The sequence below is a fragment of the Loxodonta africana genome, chromosome 7 (assembly GCF_030014295.1).
Source record: "Loxodonta africana isolate mLoxAfr1 chromosome 7, mLoxAfr1.hap2, whole genome shotgun sequence".
NCBI classification, from domain to species: domain Eukaryota; kingdom Metazoa; phylum Chordata; class Mammalia; order Proboscidea; family Elephantidae; genus Loxodonta; species Loxodonta africana.
Window position 1 is genome coordinate 24,909,497 of NC_087348.1, and position 24,019 is coordinate 24,933,515.

General features: G+C 39.0%; 1 protein-coding gene across 1 annotated transcript; it reads right to left on the minus strand.

Moving 5' to 3' along the window:
- Nucleotides 1–5,058: 5,058 nt before the first annotated feature.
- LOC100663552 (olfactory receptor 9G19-like) lies at nt 5,059–7,134 on the minus strand. The gene has a single exon (XM_023540569.2). The coding sequence runs from the start codon at nt 6,493–6,495 to the stop codon at nt 5,560–5,562; it is 936 nt and encodes a 311-aa protein (XP_023396337.2). The 5' UTR covers nt 6,496–7,134; the 3' UTR covers nt 5,059–5,559.
- Between the last annotated feature and the right edge of the window lie 16,885 nt (nt 7,135–24,019).

Genomic DNA, 24,019 nt, shown 5'->3' on the forward strand with positions numbered 1-24,019 from the left:
TACCTGTGCTTTATTGACTGTGCAAAGGCATTCGACTGTGAGGACCATTACAAATTACGGATAACATTTCGAAGAATGGGAATTCCAGAATACTTAATTGTGCTCAAGAGGAACCTGTACACAGGTCAAGAGGCAGTCACTTGAAATGCACAAGGGGATTGTCTTAGTCATCTGGTGCTGCTATAACAGTAAAACCACAGGTGAATGGTTTTAACAAAGACAAACGTATTCTCTCACAGCCTAGGAGACTACAAGTACAAATTCAGGGCATCTGCTCCAGGGGAAGGCTTTCTCTGTGCACTCTGTAGGAAGGTCTGTGTCATCAATCTTCCCTTGGCCTAAGAGCTTCTCCACGCAGCAACCTGAGGTTCAAAGGATATGCTCTGCTCCTCTCACTGCTTGTTTGGTGGTATGAGGTCCCCAAATCTCTGCTAGCTTCCCCTTCCTTTTATCTCTTGTAAGATAAAAGGTGGTGGAGGCCACCCCCCAGGGAACTTCATTTACATTGTATCAGGGATGTGACCTGAGCAAAGTGTTACATCCCACCCTAATCCTCTTCTATCACAGGCAGAGATTATGATTTGTAGCATACAAGAAAATCACAAAATGGAGGACAACCATACAGTACTGGGAATCATGGCCTAACCAAGTTGACACATATTTTGGGGGGACACATTCAATCCATGACAGGGATACTGCACAATTTAAAGTGAAGAAACTGGACTCTGTGAAGAAGACTGAGGTATCAAGATTGGTGGAAGATGCATTAACAACCTGCATTATGCAGATGATACAACATTGCTTGCTGAAAGTGAAGAGGACTTTAAGTGCTTACTGATGAAAATCAAAGACCGTGGCCTTCAGTATGGATTACACTTCAACATAAGGAAAACAAAAATCCTCACAACTGGAACAATAAGAAGGATGATAGAATCAACGCCCTTGGAAGGAGCAGTCAAGACATCAAAAGACACATTGCATTGGGCAAATCCACGGCAAAAGACCTCTTTAAAGCACTGAAAAGTACAGATGTCACTGTGAAGACGTCTGACCCAAGCCGTGGTGTTTTCAATCAACTCATATGCATGCAAAAGCTGGACAATGAATAAGAAAGACTGAAGAAGAATTGATGGCTTTGAATTCTGATGTTGGTGAAGAATACTGAATATACCAAGGACTGCCAAAAGAACAATCCAATCTGTCTTGGAAGAAATACAACCAGAATTCTCCGTAAAAGCGAGGATTGCAAGACTATGTTTCTCATACTTTAGACATGTTTTCAGGAGGGATCAGTTCCTGGAGAAGGCCATCAAGCTTGGTAAAGTAGAGGGTCAGTGAAAAAGAAGGAGACTCTCAAAGAGTTGGATTGACACAGCACCCACAACAATGGGCTCAAACATAACAATTGTGAGGACGGTACAGGACCAGACGGTGTTTTGTTCTCTGTATATAGGGTTGATATGAGTCAGGACCAACTTGATGGCACCTAAAAACAACAACAGTGTATAACAGAATGAAATGTAGCTCCCTCCTGTACCATCCTCACAATCATAGGTATGTTTGAGCTCATTGTTGCAGACGCTATGCCAATCCATCTCCTTGCGGGGGTTCCTATTTTCGGCTGACACTCTAACAAGCAAGGTGCCCTTCTCTAGGATTGGTCCCTCCTGATAAAACATCCAAAGTAAATGAGACAAAGTCTCACCATCCTCACATTTAAGGAGGTGTTCTCTAAGATATGTGATATGCTTTAAAACAGCAGCCATTATGTCATGTCACCCTTCTTTTATCAAGTATGTATATACACAGGGACTAAGGGAATGCAGCAGCCATGGCCCTTTTGGTGTCCAAGAAATAAACCTTGCAGTCCTTCGAGTACAGAGTATAATCGATCAAGAGCCCTAGCTGTTGAACTCTGAAATCCATTTCCTACCTATGCTCCAAGGCTACTCCCAAACAATAGCTTAGCATGGCAAGGCTACTAAGGCAGGCCTGGCCCCGTTAGACAACTGGAAGACTTTGAGTGGCTCAAGAACTTCCTACTGATCTTGCTCTACTTCCATTAGACTGCACAGGGTCTGGGATTCTTTTACACATCTTTCCTTACTTTCCCTCTTCCCTTGAAGTCAGACTTGTATCATGATCTGATGTCATTTCCTTGCCTTTTCTGACTCCCTCTCTATTTTCTGTTCTATAGGTGTTTCCCCTAATAAAATCCTAGCATATTTGATTCCATCTTGATATTTTCCCTCATAAGAGTCAAACTAACACCATCTGTTTCACTATTGCCCAAAATGACCCACTAGACATTTATTTCCTATCCTCGGGACGAGATGGATTTGTAAGTCTGTGTGCCCAAGGAGGAATGCTTCCCCAAAGGAACACTCTCACTGTTCTGATCAATTGAAATAGAAGTCTTCCCCTGGGAGGTTTTGGGCTCCTCATTCAGTGATACAACGTTGGCCACTCTACTGAACAGGGAGAAGATAGACCCCAATTTCCATAGGAAAATTATCTGTGCTACAAAATGGAGTAAGGAAGAACTATCTTTGGAAAGCAGGAGATTTAGCTGTTTTTCTCTTAGTGCTCCTTTAGCATTTCCATTTGAAGAAAAAATGTGGCCAGCTAATAAAGACAAGAGACTAAAGTCTCAGATCTGACTACAGTGAAAATTTGAGATACCTTACCAGTAAATAGGAAACCCTGGTGGCATATTAGTTAAGCGCTATGTCTACTAACCATGCGGTCAGCAGTTTGAATACACCAGGCGCTCCTTGGAAACTCTATGGTGCAGTTCTACTCTGTCCTAAAGGGTTGCTATGAGTTGGGATCGAATCAACAGCAGTGGGTTTTTTTTTTTCCTTGGGTTTACCAGTAAATATTCCCATTCAACTGAGATTTTGGGACATTAAATGGATCAGAATTATGGAAGAAGACAGGGAGAGGGCTGTTTGTATTTTTAATCATAGTAATAGGTAGTTATAGTAGTGGTTAGAGTTTCAAGGACCTCAACTTTTTAGATTCTTGTTACTTTACTGACTTCTACTAGACACATAAAAGAAACACATAGTTGACTGTTAATATAGGAACCTATACAATGATGACTTTGGAAATACCACACGGCCTGCTATCCAGGAAGGCCTCTCCTCCAGTTTTATTTTGTGAAAGACACTAAGACTTGTTCATTGTCTGTATAGAACATTTAAAGAATTTTTTCCATAAGAACATCCATAAATAATTTGTTCAGGGCAGTTAACATAGTATACCAGTTATCCTTTGAAAGATCTGCTTACGAGGTTGGCTTTTGGGAGTTGTCTGGGAATCTGGATTTTGAGATAGCTCTCACCATTCACTTAGCTAATAAAAATCCTTCAATTTCTCTAAGCTCTTCATATAATGTGGTCATTGCTGAACACTTGCTGTCTGAGAGTCTGAATTTTTGGGACATGTTAAGCAGAGGCTGTGTTTGGCAACATTTCAAGTGTTTCACAAGCACAAGGAATTGTTCAGGGAATTGGTGCATCCTGTGTGACTCCACAGGAGAAGGCTCTTGGAAGCTTGCAACTGGTTTCCCCTGGGTCCACCCCATGTGCCTTTACCTTTTGCTGATTGTGCTTGTTTTCCTTTTGCTGAAATAAATAATCGCTGTGAGTTTCACTCTATGTTGAGCCGTGTGAATTCTTCCAATGAAACATCAAGCCTGAGTGTGGTCTTGGGAATTCCCAACACACAGTTGCACTGTTTCATGCTTAATTTACTTAACTCATGTATCTAAAAGGCACACATGGAAAACATTTGCTGTTGAGAATTTAAACATTATCACTTATAATTTGAGTAATCAAATTCCTTCAGGAATTTATACTATAATTACAAGTTAGTCTGACAAATTCTTCTGCACATGTCAAAACACAAACAACAGATGAAACATTCCCAACACAGTGATTAAAAATTTACTGCTAAACTTACATTTAAACTTATTCTAAAATATCAAGGGCATCTGTTTAATTAAATTTTTAGGTTGAATTCTTTGCTTTCCTCAGATTATTACTATCTTTACATTATTCTCTTCCTTGGGTTGTAGAAATATTTTTTAAACACGATTATGCAGTGGAGATAACTTCTCCAAACACACAATAATGTGAACATAGTGTTTCTGGTGTTTCCTTCTGGAATGATATATTTTCTAGTTCCATTTGGTTGGCATTAAATAACCAATTTTCTTCCACTGTAACATAACAATTTGATCTGTAATGTTACTTTAAAATATTGTGTGTTTTATAGGGATTTTATTATCTTTAGCCACAAATACAAAGATCTTATCTCTTAGAAAATATGAGGCTGAGTTGGCAGAAGTAGCTACCATTTTTAGAACACTGTCTAAGTAAAGCATTACACTGTTGGATTCTGTTCCAATTTGGGTTGTGTGTGACAAGTGGTACTAATTATATCCTTTCTACATACATTCCTGAATAATGCGTCTGATTGCCACTGTTGGCAGGACCCTCCTATTCTGCGTGGAGCCTCTAGGTTTTTTTCAACTATTTGGTTAACTGGCAGTTTCTTCTATTTTCTTCTTTACTGCTTACTCCAACAAAAGCAAGGATATATTTATGCTTTATACAGAAATATTAACATTGCCTTACTTTAAAAAAAATCAATCAAAATTAAATGTAAGTTATTATATTTTCTCTTTTCTTATATGACTATTTTATGTATTCTATATACAGACTTTATTCTTTTGAGTAGTGTGCACTATAGACTTTCATTTACCAGGTTGTTTTACTTCTTTATAGTTATTACTTTTTATTATAATAATTGTATTTTGATGTTAATAATGTCACAATTTGATTTGTAGAAATCTTAGCAAAATGGTCTTTGGGAGTTATGGTGATTCACAAACATCCTATCAACGGGGTCTTGACTGATTTTTCCTCAATCAGGAGACAAGGAGATTGGTGAGATCACACCTCCATCACCCAGTTTACACTGAGTTGACTCATGTTTGCTCCTGGGTCTTTGTGCTAATGATTTTGGAAGAAAAACATTATATAAAAATATTTAAGTAATTCTGTTAAGGAAATAGAAAGTGCTGAGTGTCATCTAATTTCTACTCTTAGGAAAATATTAAAAATTAATCAGCATATTTGTTCCTGTATCTAGGAAATAACTATGTAGATACTATCCTATATGGATAAGTCTCCCAAAAATCTTCCTATGCTAATAAGAAAGGGGCATTCTCTTACTTTCCTTCATGAAGATAGAGGACAGTTTTTGAATTTTAGTTTTTTGTTTACTTCTAATCCATGGTTTTGGTTGTTTCTAACCAATGGAATTGAATCATAATCCTTGGGCTTTATATTTAAGTGTTATTTCCTAAATTGCCCTAATTTTCTTATCTCGGATCCATTGGACTGTGTTACGTCAAGGTTAGAAAAACTCTTTAACTTGAATATAAGTTTTTTTTTCATCCTGATGGAGCACAATGGCAGCTCTGCTGGAGATACAAAATACCTGATCAAAAATTTTCTTTGCATTACCTTAGAAGGAGAGAATCTGGATTCATTTCAAGAGTTTATTCAGAGCCTCTTTCACATCCTTATTCCTCAGGCTGTAGATCATAGGATTCAATGTGGGGAAGACCACAGTGTAAAAGGTGGAAACTATTTTGTCCCTATCCATGGAATAGCTAGATTGGGGGCTACAGCAGATGTAGAGAATGGAGCCATAGTATAAGGTGACAGAAATCAAGTGGGAGGAGCAGGTAGAGAAGGCTTTGAGGCAGCCCTGGGTGGAGTGGATCCTCAAAATGGTGGTAATGATGAAGAGGTAGGAGGCGAGGATGAGCACAATGGGGATGATGACATTGGAGGCCAGGAGGAAATACAGTAGAGTCTGGTAGCCATCTTTTCTGCCACAAGCCAGCTTCACCAGGGGAAGTAAATCACAGAAAAAGTCATCAATGACATTGTCACCACAGAAGTTCAAGGCAAAAGTTCTTTTGGTGATGACAGAAGAGTTGATAAATCCACCAAGATATGAGGCTGCTACTAAAAATGTGCACAGCCTTATGGACATTGCCTGAGAATAAAGCAGTGGTTTTGAGATAGCCACATAGCGGTCATAAGCCATGGCAGCCAACAAGTAACACTCACTATATCCCAGCCCAGCAGAGAAGAAGAACTGAGCTACACAGCCAGCAAAGGAGATGCTTTTGTCCTCGGAGATGCACGTCTTTAGGATCTTCGGGGTATAGACAGAGGAACACCAGAGATCCAGGAACGACAGATTTCCAATGAAAAAATACATGGGTGTGTGGAGCCGGGAGTCATTAGAGATCAATGTTATTAACATGGTATTTCCCACCAGGGTCACAGAGTACACACCAAGGAACACCACAAATAGGATCAACTGCATCACAGGGTCTGTTGTGAAGCCCACAAGGATGAACTCAGTCACGGTGTGATTGTCTGTCTCCATGGCTAAAGGACACCTCATATACGTGGGTTTAATTCCCTCAGCTCATATTATATGAAGACATTCTATGTACCAGGTACATATGATATGGTAAGACTTAAGCTATTAGACTGAGGAGATCTGAGCAGGAATCCTGACTTGAGAAAGTAACGGGAGTTCTCTGAGTGTGTATACATTCATTTCAGTAAAATGCATTTGTAGCAGTATAGCCATAATGCTGCTAGAGGCTTATTAATTCTTTTTAAAATAATTATTTTTCAGTCTCAGGTGCTGTTCTAGGCACGATGTGGCTTATTGTTATGGAGCTTTTGTTCTATGGGAAGAGACAGATAATAATTACAAAAAAAAAAGGATAAATGTTTTGCAGAGAATGTCAAATGTTATTTAAAAAATAAAGAAGATGAAAACAAACTCACAAAGGGGTCAATTGAACTTAAATAACCAGGGACAGCTTCCTTTCCCTTATTTCCCAGATTGAAATGCACAATGAGAGGAAGAAGGATGGTCTGCAGGGTTTACAAAATGATGACCTTCTCCTCTTCTGCAAATATAGAAAATTTTTCCCTTCGCTGATCTATAGGAGCCTTTGGTACAACTGTTGTAAATTCCAAGATTTAGGACTAGATGGGGAACCAGGGTGAAATTTCGGAGGGAGATAAACGACCAAATCCATCTGACTGCATCAAGACTGTGTATAAGGAGTGGGACAGTTTTATTTGTATGGAACTGGCCCATGGGCGTAGCACATCTTTCATCTTTGTCTCTTAGATACTAAACAGCCTGGAGGGACCCCAGTCTTTATGACAGTCAAAAATCTGAATGCAAAGTTAAAAAATTTTCCATAAGGATTTTACTACTTTGTTAAGAACTTCTCCATAGATTTACAAATTGCTTTGTAACTCTTCATAGCAGGCTTCTAGGAATTATGTGAAGGAATAGCAGACAACTGGAGAAAATCACTGAGTGGTCAAATTATCTGTAGTGATATAGTGCTCCGTCCACATTTTCTTGGGTCCTCTGTGTCACTGGGGTAAAGAGATCTCTAGGATGTAAATGGGGTTCTTGGGAGGGAGATACAGTTAAGTGCTCCACTATTAGCTGGAAGGTTGGTGGCTCAGACATACCCAGAGGCACCTCAGAAGACAGGATTGGCAATCTGCTACTGAAAGGTAACAGCCTGGAAAACCCTATGGAGCAGTTCTACTGTGCAACACTCAGGCACCATGAGTTGGAATCACCTCGATGGCAACTACCAAGGTACAACAAGGGTATGAACTCCATGAGACGAGGGATTTTTGTTTGTTTTCTTCTTTACAATATCCCTAGTGCCTAGAATAGTGTCTGGCATATAACAGATACATAGTAAATATTTGCTGAAGGAATTAATGAATGAATGAATGAGTGGACCACCCTCATGCTGAAGAGAAGCCAGTCAGCAGAATCTCTTTTCTGGGTGGTCTCATAATGATATCATTTTACCCTAAAACTATCAGAGAATTGTATGGAACCCTCATATATTTCCTGGCATCAGTAATCCTTGACCTTTGTGTTCTTTGGGGACACATAGAGGAAGAAGCAAAGAAATGTGCGCACAAAAACAGTCAGCCTGACCAATTATCAGATCATTTGTTTTCCCGAGTGGGTTCGTAAAGAAGGAGTTTTTCAGCTTAGCATCAGATTGTCATTATATGTCATAATGGAGGTGAAGCATGTCTCAGATCAGAGCTGACTGCTCAAAATACATTTGACTTTTAAGCAAATAACATGGATTCAAGTTCTGTCTCTGTGACATAAAGGCTGTGAGACCTTGGAAAAAATACTAATCAACATAGTTAAGGCTCAGTTTTTTTCATATTATAAGGCCAAGATAATTCATCTCCCCATGGGGTTGTAATGAATGCATACAACACAATTGTAATCATTTGGACAGCAACCACCACCATCAGGGTTGTTGTGAAGATTAAAGGGGATATCCTGTAAGGGCTGAGCACAGTGCCTGGCAGGTGGTAAACACTCAAGCAAACAGTGCTTCTCAAATTCAGTGCACATAAGAACTACTTGGACTCCACCCCAGAGATTCCAATTCAGCAACTTATGGGTGAAACCCAGGAACCTGCTTTCTCTCAAGCAGCCCAAGTGTTTCTGATGCAGGTTTTTTTGTAGATCACATCTGAGAAGCACTGAAATGAATATCTGTTATAATGTTAATGCTATTACTATTGTTATTATTTATTATTTCAGCAGCCCTCCCTACATTACAATGTTGTGAATAATCTAGGATCTAACAAATGTAAAGATTTGCGCCATATTAAACATTCAACAAGAAGAGTGGTGACTAGATCTAGGTGTGAATCCTTGTCAATGATTTCAATCACTCTAAAAAAAAAAAAAAAAAACCATGGCTTGCGCGAATGGTGAATGTTCTGTTATCTGAAAGATTTGAGGTTTCAGTTTACCATGAGGTGCCTTAGAAGAAAGGCCTGGTGATCTACTCCTGAAAATCAAGCTATTGATAACCGTAATGGTTAAGATTGTGTGTCAACTTGGCTGGCCATGATTCTCAGTGTTTTGGCAGATGTACAGTGTTGTGATCCCTTTCCTGTTGAAACTTGACATGTGATCACTCCCATGATGGAATCTACAGAGTGGTACCTGCGGGGACAGGGCATGTGGCAACTCACCATCCCTTTGTCCTTCATCTCTCTGCCCTCTGCTGCCTACTTCCCTCTTGTTCGCCTTGCCAGAGGTTATCAGTTATGGTACGATGTCCATACCAGGGATCAATAAACTACTGCTATGGGTCAAATCCAGCCTACCACCGCTTTCTTTAGATAAAGTTTCCTTTGAACCCAGGGTCTCTGCTCTGAAAAGCTCCTAAACCAGAGAAAGACTGATGACAAGGACCTTCCCCTAGACACCACAGAGAGAGAAAGCCTTCCCCTGGTGCTGGTACCCTGAATTTGGACTTCTAGCCTCCTAGACAATGAAAGAATAAATTTCTCTTTTTAAAAGCCATCCACTTGTGGTATTTCTGTTATAGCAGCACTAGATAACTGAGACAAAATCTGTTGAGCACAGTTCTACTCTGACAACCATGGGGGTCGCCAAGATTTGGAGCCACCTCGAGGGCTACTGGCAAAAACTTTGGAAAACTTATTTAATTTCCCCAATCCACATTTTTATTATGTATTAATGGGAGTAGTAATAAGTTCCTCTTACGATCGTAGGAAAACTCAAAAGGGATATTGTATATAGAGTGCTTAGTAAATGGTTTGACATGTAAAAAATATCTATCATATGTAAGTAATGATGTTACACAGTTGTAAAGCAGTGGCATGTTTTTCATGTCAAAAACTGCAAGGGGAGAATCAGCATCCAATACCTCTACTATGTCCCCTGATATATGTTCTCTCTTCTAACCTTGCATCTTTCTATTCTCTACTCTCTCACAATCACCCTTTGCCCCACAGTCCTCTTTGTGCCTTCTGTAAGCTGGTCATAGTGTGGTGACTTGAGTTTTGCCATGATGATAGAAACTATGCTATTGGTAATTCAATACCATCAGCGACACCCATTGTGGACAGGTATCAACTGAGCTTCCAACTGAGACAGACTAGAAAGAAAGGACAAAATTAGCCAATGAAAACTTTATGGATCTCAACAGGACATCATGTTTGGTGAAGGTGAAGGCCAGTGAAGTTGAACAAGACCCTCAGTGAAATGGATTGGTACAATAGCTACTACAATGGACTTGAACATGTGGGTGATTATGAGGATGAGGCAGGACTGGGTAACATTTTGTTTTGTTGTATATAATGTTACCGTAAGTCGGAGTCAGCTCCACGGCGACTCAGAACAGCACCAGTCTCTCAATGATGGAACCATCCATCATGGAGCCCAGTGTGGTGCTCTGTCCTTTGCTTCCTTCATCCTTCTGTTCATGTTCTCTGCTCTGAGCTCCATTCCTTCAGAGATAGTAATTCTGTTCTGCTGTGTTTCAGACCCTTACTGAGACTCCTAGGAAAGCCATATAATTGCCCTCACAACGGAAAAGACAAAACAACATGCAACAAAACAAAAACTGTCATAACTTACCATGGCATACAAAAACAAAATAGAGTCCAAATTTTCTTGGTGTTTCCCCTGAAACCCACCTATGTACACCATGTGAGGGCCTGGTTGGAAGAACTGAGTAGTCTGTTATCAGAATCGAAGATTATGCCTACTTGACAGTGTGTTCTAACCAGCTTACATGTTTATTCTACTAATGAGGTTATATTTGTATTCTAAGCTAAAACAGCATTTGCTACCCAAAATTAGTAAAAACAAAACTTTTCATTCTAAAAGTAAACCTGTGTTGCCTGGAAATCTTAAATACACTATATTTAAAGATACACTAAACTGAAGGAAATTTGAACTTTTCTTTTGACCCTTCCTCCTTTATTCTGCCATTCCAGTTACTCTTGAGATATTTACGAGGGCTATTGACCAAGTGGGTCCTAATGGTTTCTTGTTTGTTAATTTAGTTTTGTCTCCCTTGTCCTTCCCTGTAATGCTAGTTCCCCTTTTTATGCCACTAACAGCAAGTAATAATACATCTCTTGTGCTTTCAGCAGTTTCAGAGATGACAATTGGATGATTGTGATTTTTTAAGAGGGCCTTTCCTTAGCCATTATCATGTCATAGTGTGCAAATGGCGACTGGACTGGTTCTGAGGAAAAATAAAATCTTCCATCTACCTCTAACAACTGAATTAGGCAACTCACCCAAATTTCTCAGTAAGGCCACCATCCTGACAGAGCTCAAACCTGCCGCTCTCAGAATCTTTTATATCAGTTTCTGGATCCCCAGGGTTGTAGATTCCTATATCCTCTCAGGATTTAATAATTGAGAAATGAGTAACAAGGCAATTAAACAGAACTGAATGTTGACAAATTGGGTATTATGTAATAAGATGGAGAGAAAATTTTTTGGAATCCCTGATATCCTGGTGAAAATGTAAATCAGTCATCATTTTCACTGTCTTTCCACTTTGTGTTGTGAAGAAGGTAAACTAAATATGTTACACATATATTAAATATGCTATTTATGTGTGAGCAACCCTGGTGATGCAGTGCTTAAGTAGTTGGCTGCTACTAAAAGGTTAGCTGTTCGAACTCACCAGCTGCTCTGAGGGAGAAAGATGTGGCAGTTGGCTTCCTTGAAGATTACAGCCTTAGAAACCCTATGGGACAGTTCTGATCTATTGTATACAGTCGCTATGAGTCAATTTCGACTTGATGGCAATGGTTTTTCATTTTAATTTGTTCCATGTATTTATATGTGCACACCTATGTATTAAAATATATCTGCTCAACAATAGCAGTATTTCAGTGATACCTTCAATGCATCCCTCCAAATCCATTCTCCGCCCCAACCTCTTCTTTGCTCTGGGAGGCTAAGCTGTATGAGCTGCATCAGTGGAATCCATTGCTCTCTGTCTTCTTAGGGGTTTAGTTGATGGTGTCATTAGCAGCAAGGAGAGTGATTTCAGAGTAATTTTTTCCAGGCTCCTTACGTGAATGATTTCTGGAAGCTGGCTGCATCATATCTCCAGCCAGGCACTGCTCCTCCAGTGTTCAGTGCCTGTAACCACTCACTTTCCTGTTTTTTTTCAGAGCTGGGGTGGTAACAATCCTCAGAAGTTACCTACTTAGCTCTATTACACTATTCACAGGGTTTTCACACACCAAAACACATCCTTTTGTTGTAATTCCTTTACTGTACTCGACTCAAATTACCTAATTTAAGTGGGCCGAGAAAACCCTGGTGGCATAGTGTTTAAGTGCTACAGCTGCCAACCAAAGGGGTCAGCAGTTCGAATCCGCCAGGCGCTCCTTGGAAACTCTATGGGCAGTTCTACTCTGTCCTATAGGGTCGTTATGAGGCAGAATCGACTCGATGGCAGTGGGATCTACTTTCCTAACTTTTACTGGTCTGAGTGTAGGTCAAGGAAACAACCATTTAAAAGAGATTTAGGTTCCTCAAGTTGCTCAAGTATTTGAAAAACAGACATAAATCCTTTGCTGGGGTAAACGGAACGTTGGTAATCTATACTATCTACTGGTATGAAATTTACATAAAGAATCAATGATGGTATCATGGTAAGAAGGACAGGTGGAGAACAATGTATTGAAAGACAAACTGGCTGTAGCAAAATATTGTATTAGCACTTGGCATCTGCTGAAGTTGAAAGCTGTGATTATCCAACTGAGACAAATAGGTGAGCGGAATGCCTGAATTGCAGCTTTGAAGCAGTCTTTCATCCCTTGTGGAGGTAGGGAAGTTATTGAGGACTAAAAGCACTTCCTGATTGTTTAGGTTGCAGATCTGCAGCGCAAGTAACTACTTAACCTTATTGTTGTTGTTAGATGCCACTGAGTTGTTTCTGACTCATAGCAAACACATGTACCAAAGAACAAAACTGCCAGGTCCTGTGCCATCCACAAAACTGTTGTTATATTTGACCCCATTGTTGCAGCCACTCTGTAAGTCTATCTCGTTGAGCTTCACTTCCGTTTTGCTGACCCTCCACTTTACCTAGCATGATTTTCTTCTCCAAGGACTGGTCCCACCTGATAATATGTCCAAAGTATGTGAGAAGAAGTCTCACCATCCTTGTTCCTAAGAAGCATCTGGCTGGAATTCTTCCAAGACATATTTATTTGTTCTTCTGATAGTTCATAACATATTCAGTATTCTCTAACAGCACCATAACTGAAAGGCATCAATCCTTCTTCTGGCCTCATTATTCATTGTCCAGCTTTCTCATGCACCTTAGTCCTCAAAGTGGTATCTTTGCTGTATAACACTTTAAGGAGATCTTTTGCAGCAGATTTGCCCAAAGCAAAGTGTCCTTCGATTTCTTCACTGCTGTTTCCATGGATCTCGATTGCAGATCCAAGCTAAATGAAATCCTTGACAACTTCAATCTTTTCTCCATTTATCACGATGTTGTTTATTGGTCCATTTGTGAGACTTTTTGTTTTCTTTATGTTGAGGGGAATTCATATTTTTTGGGGGGGGGGTTGGGTCTTTTTTTTTTAATAATTTTTATTGTGCTTTAAGTGAAAGTTTACAAATCAAGTCAGTCTCTCACACAAAAACCGGTATACACCTTGCTATACACTTCCAATTACTCTCCCCCTAATGAGACACCCCGCTCTCTCCCTCCACTCTCTCTTTTCGTGTCCATTTCACCACCTTCTAACCCCCTCCACCCTCTCACCTCACCTCCAGGCAGGAGATGTCAACATAGTGTTAAGTGTCCACCTGATCCAAGAAGCTCACTCCTCACCATCATCACTCTTCAACCCATTGTCCACTCCAATCCATGTCTGAAGAGTTGGCTTCGGGAAGGTTTCCTGTCCTGGGCCTATAGAAGGTCTGGGGGCCATGACCACTGGGGTCCTTCTAGTCTCAGTCAGACCATTAAGTCTGGTCCTATGAGAATTTGGGGTCTGCATCCCACTGCTCTAATGCTCCCTCAGGGCAGTCATCGGTTATAACCAGGCACCATCTAGTTCTTCTGGTCTCAGGATGATGTAGTCGCTGGTTCATGTGGCCCTTTCTGTCTCTTGGGCTCATAATCACCTTGTGTCCTTGGTGTTCTTCATTCTCCTTTGATCCAGGTGGGTTGAGACCAATTGATGCATCTTAGATGGCTGCTTGCTAGCAATTAAGACCCCAGACGCCACTCTTCAAAGTGGGATGCAGAATGTTTTGTTAATAGATTTTATTATGCCAATTGACTTAGATGTCCCTTGAAATCATGGTCCCCAAACCCCTGCCCCTGCTATAGTGGCCCTCAAAGCATTCAGTTTATTCAGGAAACTCCTTTGCTTTTGGTTTAGTCCAATTGCGCTGACCTCCCCTTTACTGTGTGCTGTCTTTCCCTTCACCTAAAGTAGTTCTTATCTACTATCTAATTAGTGAATACTCCTCTCCCACCTTCCCTCCCTCCCCCCTCTTGTAACCACAAAAGAATGTTTTCTTCTCAGTTTAAACTATTTCTTAAGTTCTTATAATAGTGGTCTTATACAATATTTGTCCTCTAGCAACTGACTAATTTCACTCAGCATAATGCCTTCCGGGTTCCTCCATGTTATGAAATGTTTCACAGATTCCTCAATTCTTTATCGATGTGTAGTATTCCATTGTGTGAATATACCATAATTTAGTTATCCATTCATCCGTTGATGGGCACCTTCATTGTTTCCATTTTTTTTGCTATTGTAAACAATGCTGCAATGAACATGGGTGTGCATATATCTGTTCATGTAAAGGCTCTTATTTCTCTAGGATATATTCCAAGGAGCGGGATTGCTGGACCATATGGTAGGTAGTTCTATTTCTAACTTTTTAAGGAAGTGCCAAATCGATTTCCAAAGTGGTTGTACAATTTTACATTCCTATCAGCTGTGTATAAGTCTTCCAATCTCTCCACAGCCTCTCCAACATTTATTATTTTGTGTTTTTGGATTAATGCTAGCCTTGCTGGAGTGAGGTGAAATCTCATTGTAGTTTTGATCTGCATTTCTCTAATGGCTAATGATCATGAACATTTCCACATACATCTGTTAGCTACCTGGATGTCTTCTTTAGTGAACTGTCTATTCATATCTTTTGCCCATTTTTTAATTGGGTTATTTGCCTTTTTGCAGTTGAGTTTTTGCAGTATTATGTAGATTTTAGAGATCAGGCACTGATCAGAAATGTCATAGCTAAAAACTTTTTCCCAGTCTGCACATAGTGTTTTGACTCTTTTGGTGAAATCTTTGGATGAGCATAGGTGTTTGATTTTTAGGAGCTCCCAATTATCTCCCAGTTATCTAGTTTTTCTTCTGCGTTCTTAATAATGTTTTGTATACACTTTATGCCATGTATTAGGGTTCCTAAAGTTGTCCCGATTTTTTCTTCCATGATCTTTATCATTTCAAAATTTATATTTAGGTCTTTGATCCATTTTGAGTTCGTTTTTGTGCATGGAGTGAGGTATGGGTCTTGTTTCATTTTTGTGCAGATGGATATCCAGGTATGCCACACCAGTTGTTAAAAAGACTGTCTTTTCCTCATTTAACTGTTTTGGGCCCTTTGTCAAATATCAGCTGCTCATATGTGGATGGATTTATGTCTGCATTCTCAATTCTGTTCCATTGGTCCATGTATCTGTTGTTGTACCAGTACCAGGCTGTTTTGACTACTGTGGCGGTATAACAGGTTCTAAAATCAGGTAGAGTAAGGCCTCTCACTTTATTCTTCTTTTTCAATAATGCCTTATTTATCTGGGGCCTCTTTCCCTTCCATATGAAATTGGTGATTTCTTTTTCCATCTCATTAAACAATGTCCTTGGGATTTGGATCGGAATTACATTAAATGTATAGGTCGCTTTTGGTAGAATAGACATTTTTATAATGTTAAGTCTTCCTATCCATGAGCAAGGTATGTTCTTCCACTTATGTAAGTCTCTTTTGGTGTCTTGCAGAAGCGTACTGTAGTTTTCTTTGTATAAGCCTTTTACATCTCTGGTAAGAGTTATTCCTAAGTATTTTATCTTCTTGGGAGCTCCTCTAAATGGCATTGATTTGGTGATTTCCTCTTCAATGTCCTTTTTGTTGGTGTAGAGGAATCCAACTGATTTTTGTATGTTTATCTTGTGTCCTGATACTCTGCTCAACTCTTCTATTAGTTTCAGTAGTTTTCTTGAGGATTCGTTATGGTTTTCTGTGTATAAGATCATGTCATCTGCAAATAGAGATACTTTTACTTCTTCCTTGCCAATCTGGATGCCCTTTATTTCTTTATCTAGCCTAATCGCTCTGGCTAGGACTTCCAGCACAACATTAAATAAGAGTGGTGATAAAGGGCATCCTTGTCTGGTTCCCAGTCTCAATGGGAATGTTTTCATGCTCTCTCCATTTAGGGTGATGTTGGCTCCTGGCTTTGTATGTATAAATGCCCTTTATTACATTGAGAAATTTTCCTTCTATTCCTATTTTGCTGAGAGTTTGTATCATGAATGAGTGTTGAACTTTCTGAAATGCCTTTTCTGTATCGATTGATAAAATCATGTGATTTTTGTCTTTTGTTTTATTTATGTGGTGGATTACATTAATTGTTTTTTCTAATGTTGAACCATCCCTGTGTACCTGGTATGAATCCCACTTGGTCATGGTGAATTATTTTTTTGATATGTTGTTGAATTCTATTGGCCAGAATTTTGTTGAGGGTTTTTGCATCTACATTCATGAGGGATATAGGTCTATAATTTTCTTTTCTTGTGGTGTCTTTACCTGGTTTTGGTATCAGGGATATGGTGGCTTCATAGAATGAGTTTGGTAGTATTCTGTCCTTTTCTATGCTCTGAAATACCTTTAGTAGTACTGGTGTTAACTCTTCTGTGAAAGTTTAGAAGAACGCTGCAGTGAAGCTGTCCGGACCAGGGCTTTTTTTTGTTGGGAGCTTTTTGTTTACCTTTTCAATGTCTTCTTTTGTTATGGGTCTATTTAGTTGTTCTACCTCTGTTTGTATTAGTTTAGGTAGGTAGTGTGTTTCTCGGAATTCATCCATTTCTTCTAGGTTTTCAAATTTGTTTGAGTATAGCTTCTCATAGTAATCTGATATGATTCTTTTAATTTCAGTTGGGTCTGTTTTTCCTCTCTTTTTCTTTTGTTAGTTTGGCCAGTGGTTTATCAATTTTGTTGAGTTTTTCAAGAAACCAGCTTTTGGTCTTGTTAATTCTTTCAATCGTTTTCCTGTTTCCTATTTCATTCAGTTCAGCTCTAATTTTTATTGTTTTCTTCTGGTGCCTGTGGGTTTCTCTTGTTGCTCTCTATTTGTTCACGTTGTAGGGATAGTTCTTTGATTTTGGCCCTTTCTTCTTTTTGGATGTGTGCATTTAGTGATATAAATTGGCCTCTGAGCGCAGCTTTTGCTGTGTTCCAAAGGTTCTGATAGGAAGTGTTTTCATTCTCATTGGATTCTGTGACTTTCTGTATTCCATCCTTAACATCTTCTATAATCCAGTCTTTTTAGAGCAGGGTATTGTTCAGTTTCCAAGTGTTGGACTTCTTTTTTTCCCTGCTTTTCCTGCTAATGATTTCCACTTTTATGGCCTTAGTGTCAGAGAAGATGCTTTGTAATATTTCAATGTTTTGGATTCTGCTAAGGCTTGCTTTATGACCTAATATGTGGTCTATTCTAGAGAATGTTCCATGTGCACTAGAAAAGAAAGTGTACTTGGTTGCTTTTGGGTGAAGTGTTCTGTATATGTCTATGAGGTCAAGTTGGTTGATTGTGGCATTTAGATCTTCCGTGTCTTTATTGAGCTTCTTTCTGGATGCCCTGTCCTTCACGGAAAGTGGTGTGTTGAAGTCTCCTACTATTATTGTGGAGTTGTCTATCTCACTTTTCAATGCTGATAGAGTTTGTTTTATGTATCTTGCTGCCTTGCCATTGGGTGTATATTTAAATGGTTATATCTTCTTGGTGTATTGTTCCTTTAGTCATTATATAGTGTCCTTCCTTATCCTTTCTGATGGATTTAACTTTCAAGTCTACTTTGTCAGAAATTAATATTGCCACTCCTACTTTTTTTTGATTGTTGTTTGCTTGATGAATTTTTTTCCATCCTTTGAGTTTTAGTTTGTTCGTGTCTCTAAGTCTAAGGTGTGTCTTTTGTAGGCAGCGCATAGATGGATCTTGTTTTTGAATCCATTCTGCCATTCTGTCTGTTTATTGGTGCAGTTAGTCCATTTACATTCAGGGTTATTATGGATAGGTATGATTTAGTGCTATCATTTTGATGTCTTTTTTTGTGTGTTGACAGTTTCTTTTTCCCACTTCATTTTATGTGTTGAGTAGATTTTCTTCATATATATTGTCCTTTCCTTATATTTGTTGTTGATTTTGTTTCTGCTGAGTCTCTATTTTTTTCTTGTATTTTATTTTGATGAGTAGGATAGTTTGTCTCCCTTGTGGTTACCTTATTATTTACCCCTGTTTTTCTAAATTTAAAACTAACTTTTATTTCTTTGTATCGCTGTATCTTCCTCTCCATATGGAAGGTGTATGATTACATTTCTTAGTCCCTCTTCATTATTTTAATGTTGTCTTCTTTTGTATAATAACGTCATTGTTACCCCATGTTGGGCTTTTTATTTATTTATTTTTTTTATCTTGCTTTGTTTATTTGGATTTCCCTGTCTAGGTTGACTTCTGGTTGCTCTGCCCAGTGTTCTAGTCTTGGGTTGATACCTGATATTATTGATTTTCTAACCAAAGAACTCCCTTTAGTATTTCTTGTAGTTTTGGTTTGCTTTTTATGAATTCCCTCAACTTGTATTTATCTGGAAATGTCTTAATTTCACCTTCATATTTAAGAGACCGTTTGATGGATATATGATTCTTGGCAGGCAATTTTTTTCCTTCAATTTTTTAAATATGTCATCCTATTGCCTTCTTGCCTACATGGTTTCTGCTGAGTAGTCCGAGCTTATTCTTATTGGCTCTCCCTTGTAGGTGACTTTTCTTTTATCCCTCGTTGCTCTTATAATTGTTTCCTTATCTTTGGTTTTGGCAAGCTTGATTATAATATGTCTTGGTGACTTTCTTTTAAGATCTACCTTATGTGGAGTTCGATGAGCATCTTGGATAGATATCTTCTCATCTTTCACAATATCAGGGAAGTTTTCTGCCAACAAATCCTCAACAATTTTCTCTGTATTTTTGTTATCCCTCTCTGCTCTGGTACTCCAATCACTCATAGGTTATTTCTCTTGATAGAGTCCCTCATGATTCTTAAGGTTTCTTCATTTTTTTTTTTTAATTCTTTTACCTGATTTTTCTTCAAATATATTAGTGCCAAATGATTTATCTTTGAGTTCAGAAATTCTAGCTTCTACTTGCTCAATGCTACTCCTCTGACTTTCTATCGAGTTATCTAATTCTGTAATTTTATTGTTAATCTTCTGAATTTCCGATTGCTGTCTGTGTATGGATTTTCCAGCTTATTAAAAAGAACATTACAAAATCTATCCCAAAGTACTATGCTGTCAGTAATAGGATAATAACCATATGCTACAAGAAAGACCAGTTAATACGACTATTATTCAAATTTATGCACTAACCACTAAGTCCATAGATGAAGAAATTGAAGAATTTTACCAACTTCTGCAGTGTGAAATTGATGGAAAGCACAATCACGATGTATCGATAATTACTGGTGATTGGAATGCAAAAGCTGGAAACAAAAGAAAAGGTTTAGTAGTTGAAAAATAAGGCCCTGGTGATGGAACTGATGCTGCATCCTGGAGATAGCATGACAGAATTTTGCAAGAACAACAACCTCTTCATTGCAAATACCTTTTTTCACCAACATAAATGGTGACTGTACACATGGACCTCGCCAGATAGAATATACAGGAATAGAATAGACTACATTTGTGGAAAGCGACAATGGGAATGCTCAATTCATCAGTCGGAACAAGGCCAGAGGCCCTCTGTGGAACAGGCCATCAATTGCTCCTATGCAAGTCCAAGTTGAAACTGAAGAAAATTATAATAAGCCCACAAGAGCCAAACCATGAGCATGAGTATATTTCACCTGAATTTAGAGACCATCTCAAGAATAGATATGACGCGTTGAATACTGATACCACACACCAGATGAGTTGCAGAATGGTATCAAGAACGTTGTACATGAAGAAAACAAGAAGTCATTAAAAAGACAGAAAGGAAGAAAAAGATCAAAATGAATGTCATAACAGACTGTAAAACTTACTCCTGAACCTTGAGTAGCTAAAGAAAAGGAATAAATGATGAAGTAAAAGAATTGAATAGGAGATTTCAAAGGGCAGCTCAAGAAGCCAGTAAATTATTACAATGTCATGTGCAAAGACGTCAGGTAGAAAACCTAAAGGCAAGAACATGCCTGGCATTTCTCAAGCGGAAAGAACTAAAGAAAAATACAAGCCTCTAGTTGCATATTGAAGGATTTCATGGGGGAAATTTTAAACGATACCAGATGCATCAAAAGAAGAAGGAAAGGACACCCAGAGTCACCATACCAAAAAGAATTGGTCAACATACAACCATTTCAGGAGGCAGCATATGATCAGGAACCAATGGCATTGAAGGAAGAAGTCCAAACTGCACTGAAGGCATTGGAGAAAAACAAGGCTCCAGGAATTGATGGAATATCAATTAAGATGTTTCAACAAATGGATGCAAAGCTGGAAGTGCTCACTCATCTACATCAAGAAATTTAGAAGACAGCTACCTGGCCAACTGACTGGAAGAGATCCATATCTACACCTATTCCCAAGGAAGGTGATCCATCTAAACGTGGAAATTATCGAACAATATCATGAATATCACACACAAGTAAAATTTTGCTTAAGATTATTTAAAAGTGGCTGCAGTAGTAGATCAACAGGGAACTGCAGATATTCAAGCAGAATTCAAAAGAGGACATGGAACCAGGAATATCATAGCTGATGTCAGACGGATCCTGGCTGAAAGCAGGGAATACCAAAGAGTTGTTTACCTGTGGTTTTTTGACTATGCAAAGAAATTCGACTATGTGGATCATAACAAATTATGGATAACATTTCAAAGAATGAGAATTCCAGAATACTGAGTTGTGCTCGTGAGGAACCTGTACACAGATCAAGAGGTTGTCGTTCAAAAAGAACAGAGGGATTGTCCTAGTCCTCTGGTGCTGCTATAACAGTAATACCGTAAGTGAATGGTGTTAACAAAGAGAAATGTATTCTCTCACAGTCTAGTAGACTACAAATGCAAATTCAGGGAGTCTGCTCCAGGAGAAGGCTTTCTCTGTCAGCTCTGGAGAAGAGTCCATGTCCTTAATCTTCCCTTGACCTAACAGCTTCTCCATACACCAAGCTCTGGTTCAAAGGACATGCTCTGTTTTCGTCACTGCTTTTTTGGTGGTATGAAGCTCCCAAATCTCTGCTAGCTTCCCTTTCCATTTATCTCTTGTAAGATAAAAGGTGGTGCAGGCCACCCTCAAGGGAAACTCCATTTACATTGTTTCAGGGATGTGACCTGAGCAAACGTGTTGTAACCCATCCTAATCATCTTTAATGATAGGCAGAGATTATGGTTTATAACACCTAGGAAAATCACAAAATGGAGGACAACCAGACAATACTGGGAATCATGGCCTAACCAAGTTGACACGTATTTTTGGGGGACACATTCAACCCATGACAGGGAACTGCATGGTTTAAAGTCAAGAAAGTTGTGTGCCAGGGTTGTATCCTTTCACCATACCTATTCAATCCATATGCTGAACAAATAACCCAAGAAACTGGACTGTATGAAGAAGAATGGTGTATCGACATTGGAGGGAGACACATTAACAATCTGCAACCTTGCTTGCTGAAAGTGAAGAGGACTTGAAGCAATTATTGATGAAGATCAAAGACCACAGCCTTCGGTATGGATTACACCTCAACATAAAAAAAAAAAAAAAATCCTCATAACTGGACCAATAAGAAACATCATGATAGAATCAATGCCCATGGAAGTAGCAATCAAGATATCAAAAGACTCATTGCATTGGGCAAATCTGCAGCAAAAAACCTCTTTAAAGTGTTGAAAAGTAAAGGTGTAACCTTGAAGAAGACACTTGACCCAAGCCATGGTGTTTTTAATCAAGTCATATGCATGCAAAAGTTGGAAATGAATAAGAAAGACTGAAGAAGAAATGACTGCTTTGAATTGTGGTGTTGGCAAAGAATACTGAACATACACGGACTGCCAAATGAACGAACAAATTTGTCTTGGAAGAAGTACAACCAGAATGCTCCTTAAAAGTAAGCATGGCGAGACTATGTCCCATATACTTTGGACATGTTATCAGGAGGGATCAGTTCCTGGAGAAGGACATCATGCTTGGTAAAGTAGAGGGTCAGTGAAAAAGAGGAAGACCCTCAACGAGATGGATTGGCACAGTGCTTACAAAAACAGGTTCAAACATAACGATTGTGGGGATGGTGCAGGACCAGGCAGTGTTTTGTTCTGTTGTACATAGGGTTGCTATGAGCCAGAACCAACTTGATAGCACCTAAAAACAACAACAATGTATAACAGAATGAAATGTTGCTCCCTCTTGTGCCATCCTCACAATTGTAGGCATGTTTGAGCCCATTGTTGCAGCCACTATGTCGATCCATCTAATTGTGGGGCTTCCTATTTTCAGCTGAGTCCATTAGACTGCACATGGTCTAGGTTCTTTCACACATCCTTCCTTACCTCTCCTCTTCCCTTGATGTCAGATTTGTATCATGATCTGATGTTATTTCCTTGCCTTTTCTAACTCACTCTCTATTTTCTGTTGTACAGGTATTTCCTTTAATAAAATTCCAGTACATTTGGTTCCATCTTGATGTTTTCTCCTCAGAAGAGTCAAACTAACACAGTCTGTTTTACTATGGCCAAAATGACCCACTAGACTATTATTTCTTGCCCCTGAGATGCAATGGATTTGAAAGTCTCTGTGCCCAAGGAGGAATGCTTCCCCAAAGGAACATTCTCATTGTTCTCATCAACTGAAAGAGAAGTCTTCCCCCTGGATGTCTTAGGCTCCTCATTCAGTGATATAACATTGGACACTCTACTGGACTGGGTGATTGACCCCAATTTCCAGAGGGAAATTTTCTGTGCTACAAAATGGAGTAAGAAAGAACTATCTTTCGAAGGCAGGGGATTTAGCTGTTTATCTTTTAGTGCTCCTTTAGCACTTGCTTTTGAAGAAAAAGTGTGGCCAGCCAATAAAGACAGGAGACTAAAGTCTCAGATCTCACAACAATGAATATTTGAAACACCTTACCAGTAAATATTCCTGTTCAGCTGAGATTTGGGGACAGTAAATGGATCAGTATCATGGAAGAAGACAGGGAAAGAGCAGTTTATATTCGTAATCATAGTAATAGGTAGAGTAGTAGTTAGAGTTTCAACCATCTCAACTATATAGATTCTTGCTACTTTACTGCCTTTTACTGGACACAAAGTTGACTATTAATATATGACTTTGGGAATACCACATGGCCTGTTATCCAGGAAGGCCTCTGCTCAAGTTTTATTCTGTGAAAGACACTAAGAGTTGTTCATTTTCTTTACAGGACATTTAAGTTTAGGTTTTTTTTTTTTTTTTTTTTTTGCATAAAGAGAACACCCATAAATAATTTGTGTAGGAAAGAGTTAACATAGTATGCCAGTTATCCTTTGAAAGGTCTGCTTACAAGGTTGCTTTTGTTAGGTGTCTGGGAATCTGGATTTTGAAAGGGCTCCCACCACTCACTGAACTAATAAGAATCATTCAATCTGCCTAAGCTTTTCACATAACGTGGTCATAGCTGAACATTTGCTTTCTGAGAGTCTGTATTTTTGGTACATGCTAAGCGGAGGCTGTGTTGGCAACATTTCACATGTTTCACAAGCACAAGACATTTCTTAGACAATTGGTGCATCCTGTATGAT

Bases quoted from the DNA above. Each gene is read 5' to 3' on its own strand.
- LOC100663552 (XM_023540569.2), bottom strand. From the start codon at position 6,495: ATGAGGTGTCCTTTAGCCATGGAGACAGACAATCACACCGTGACTGAG.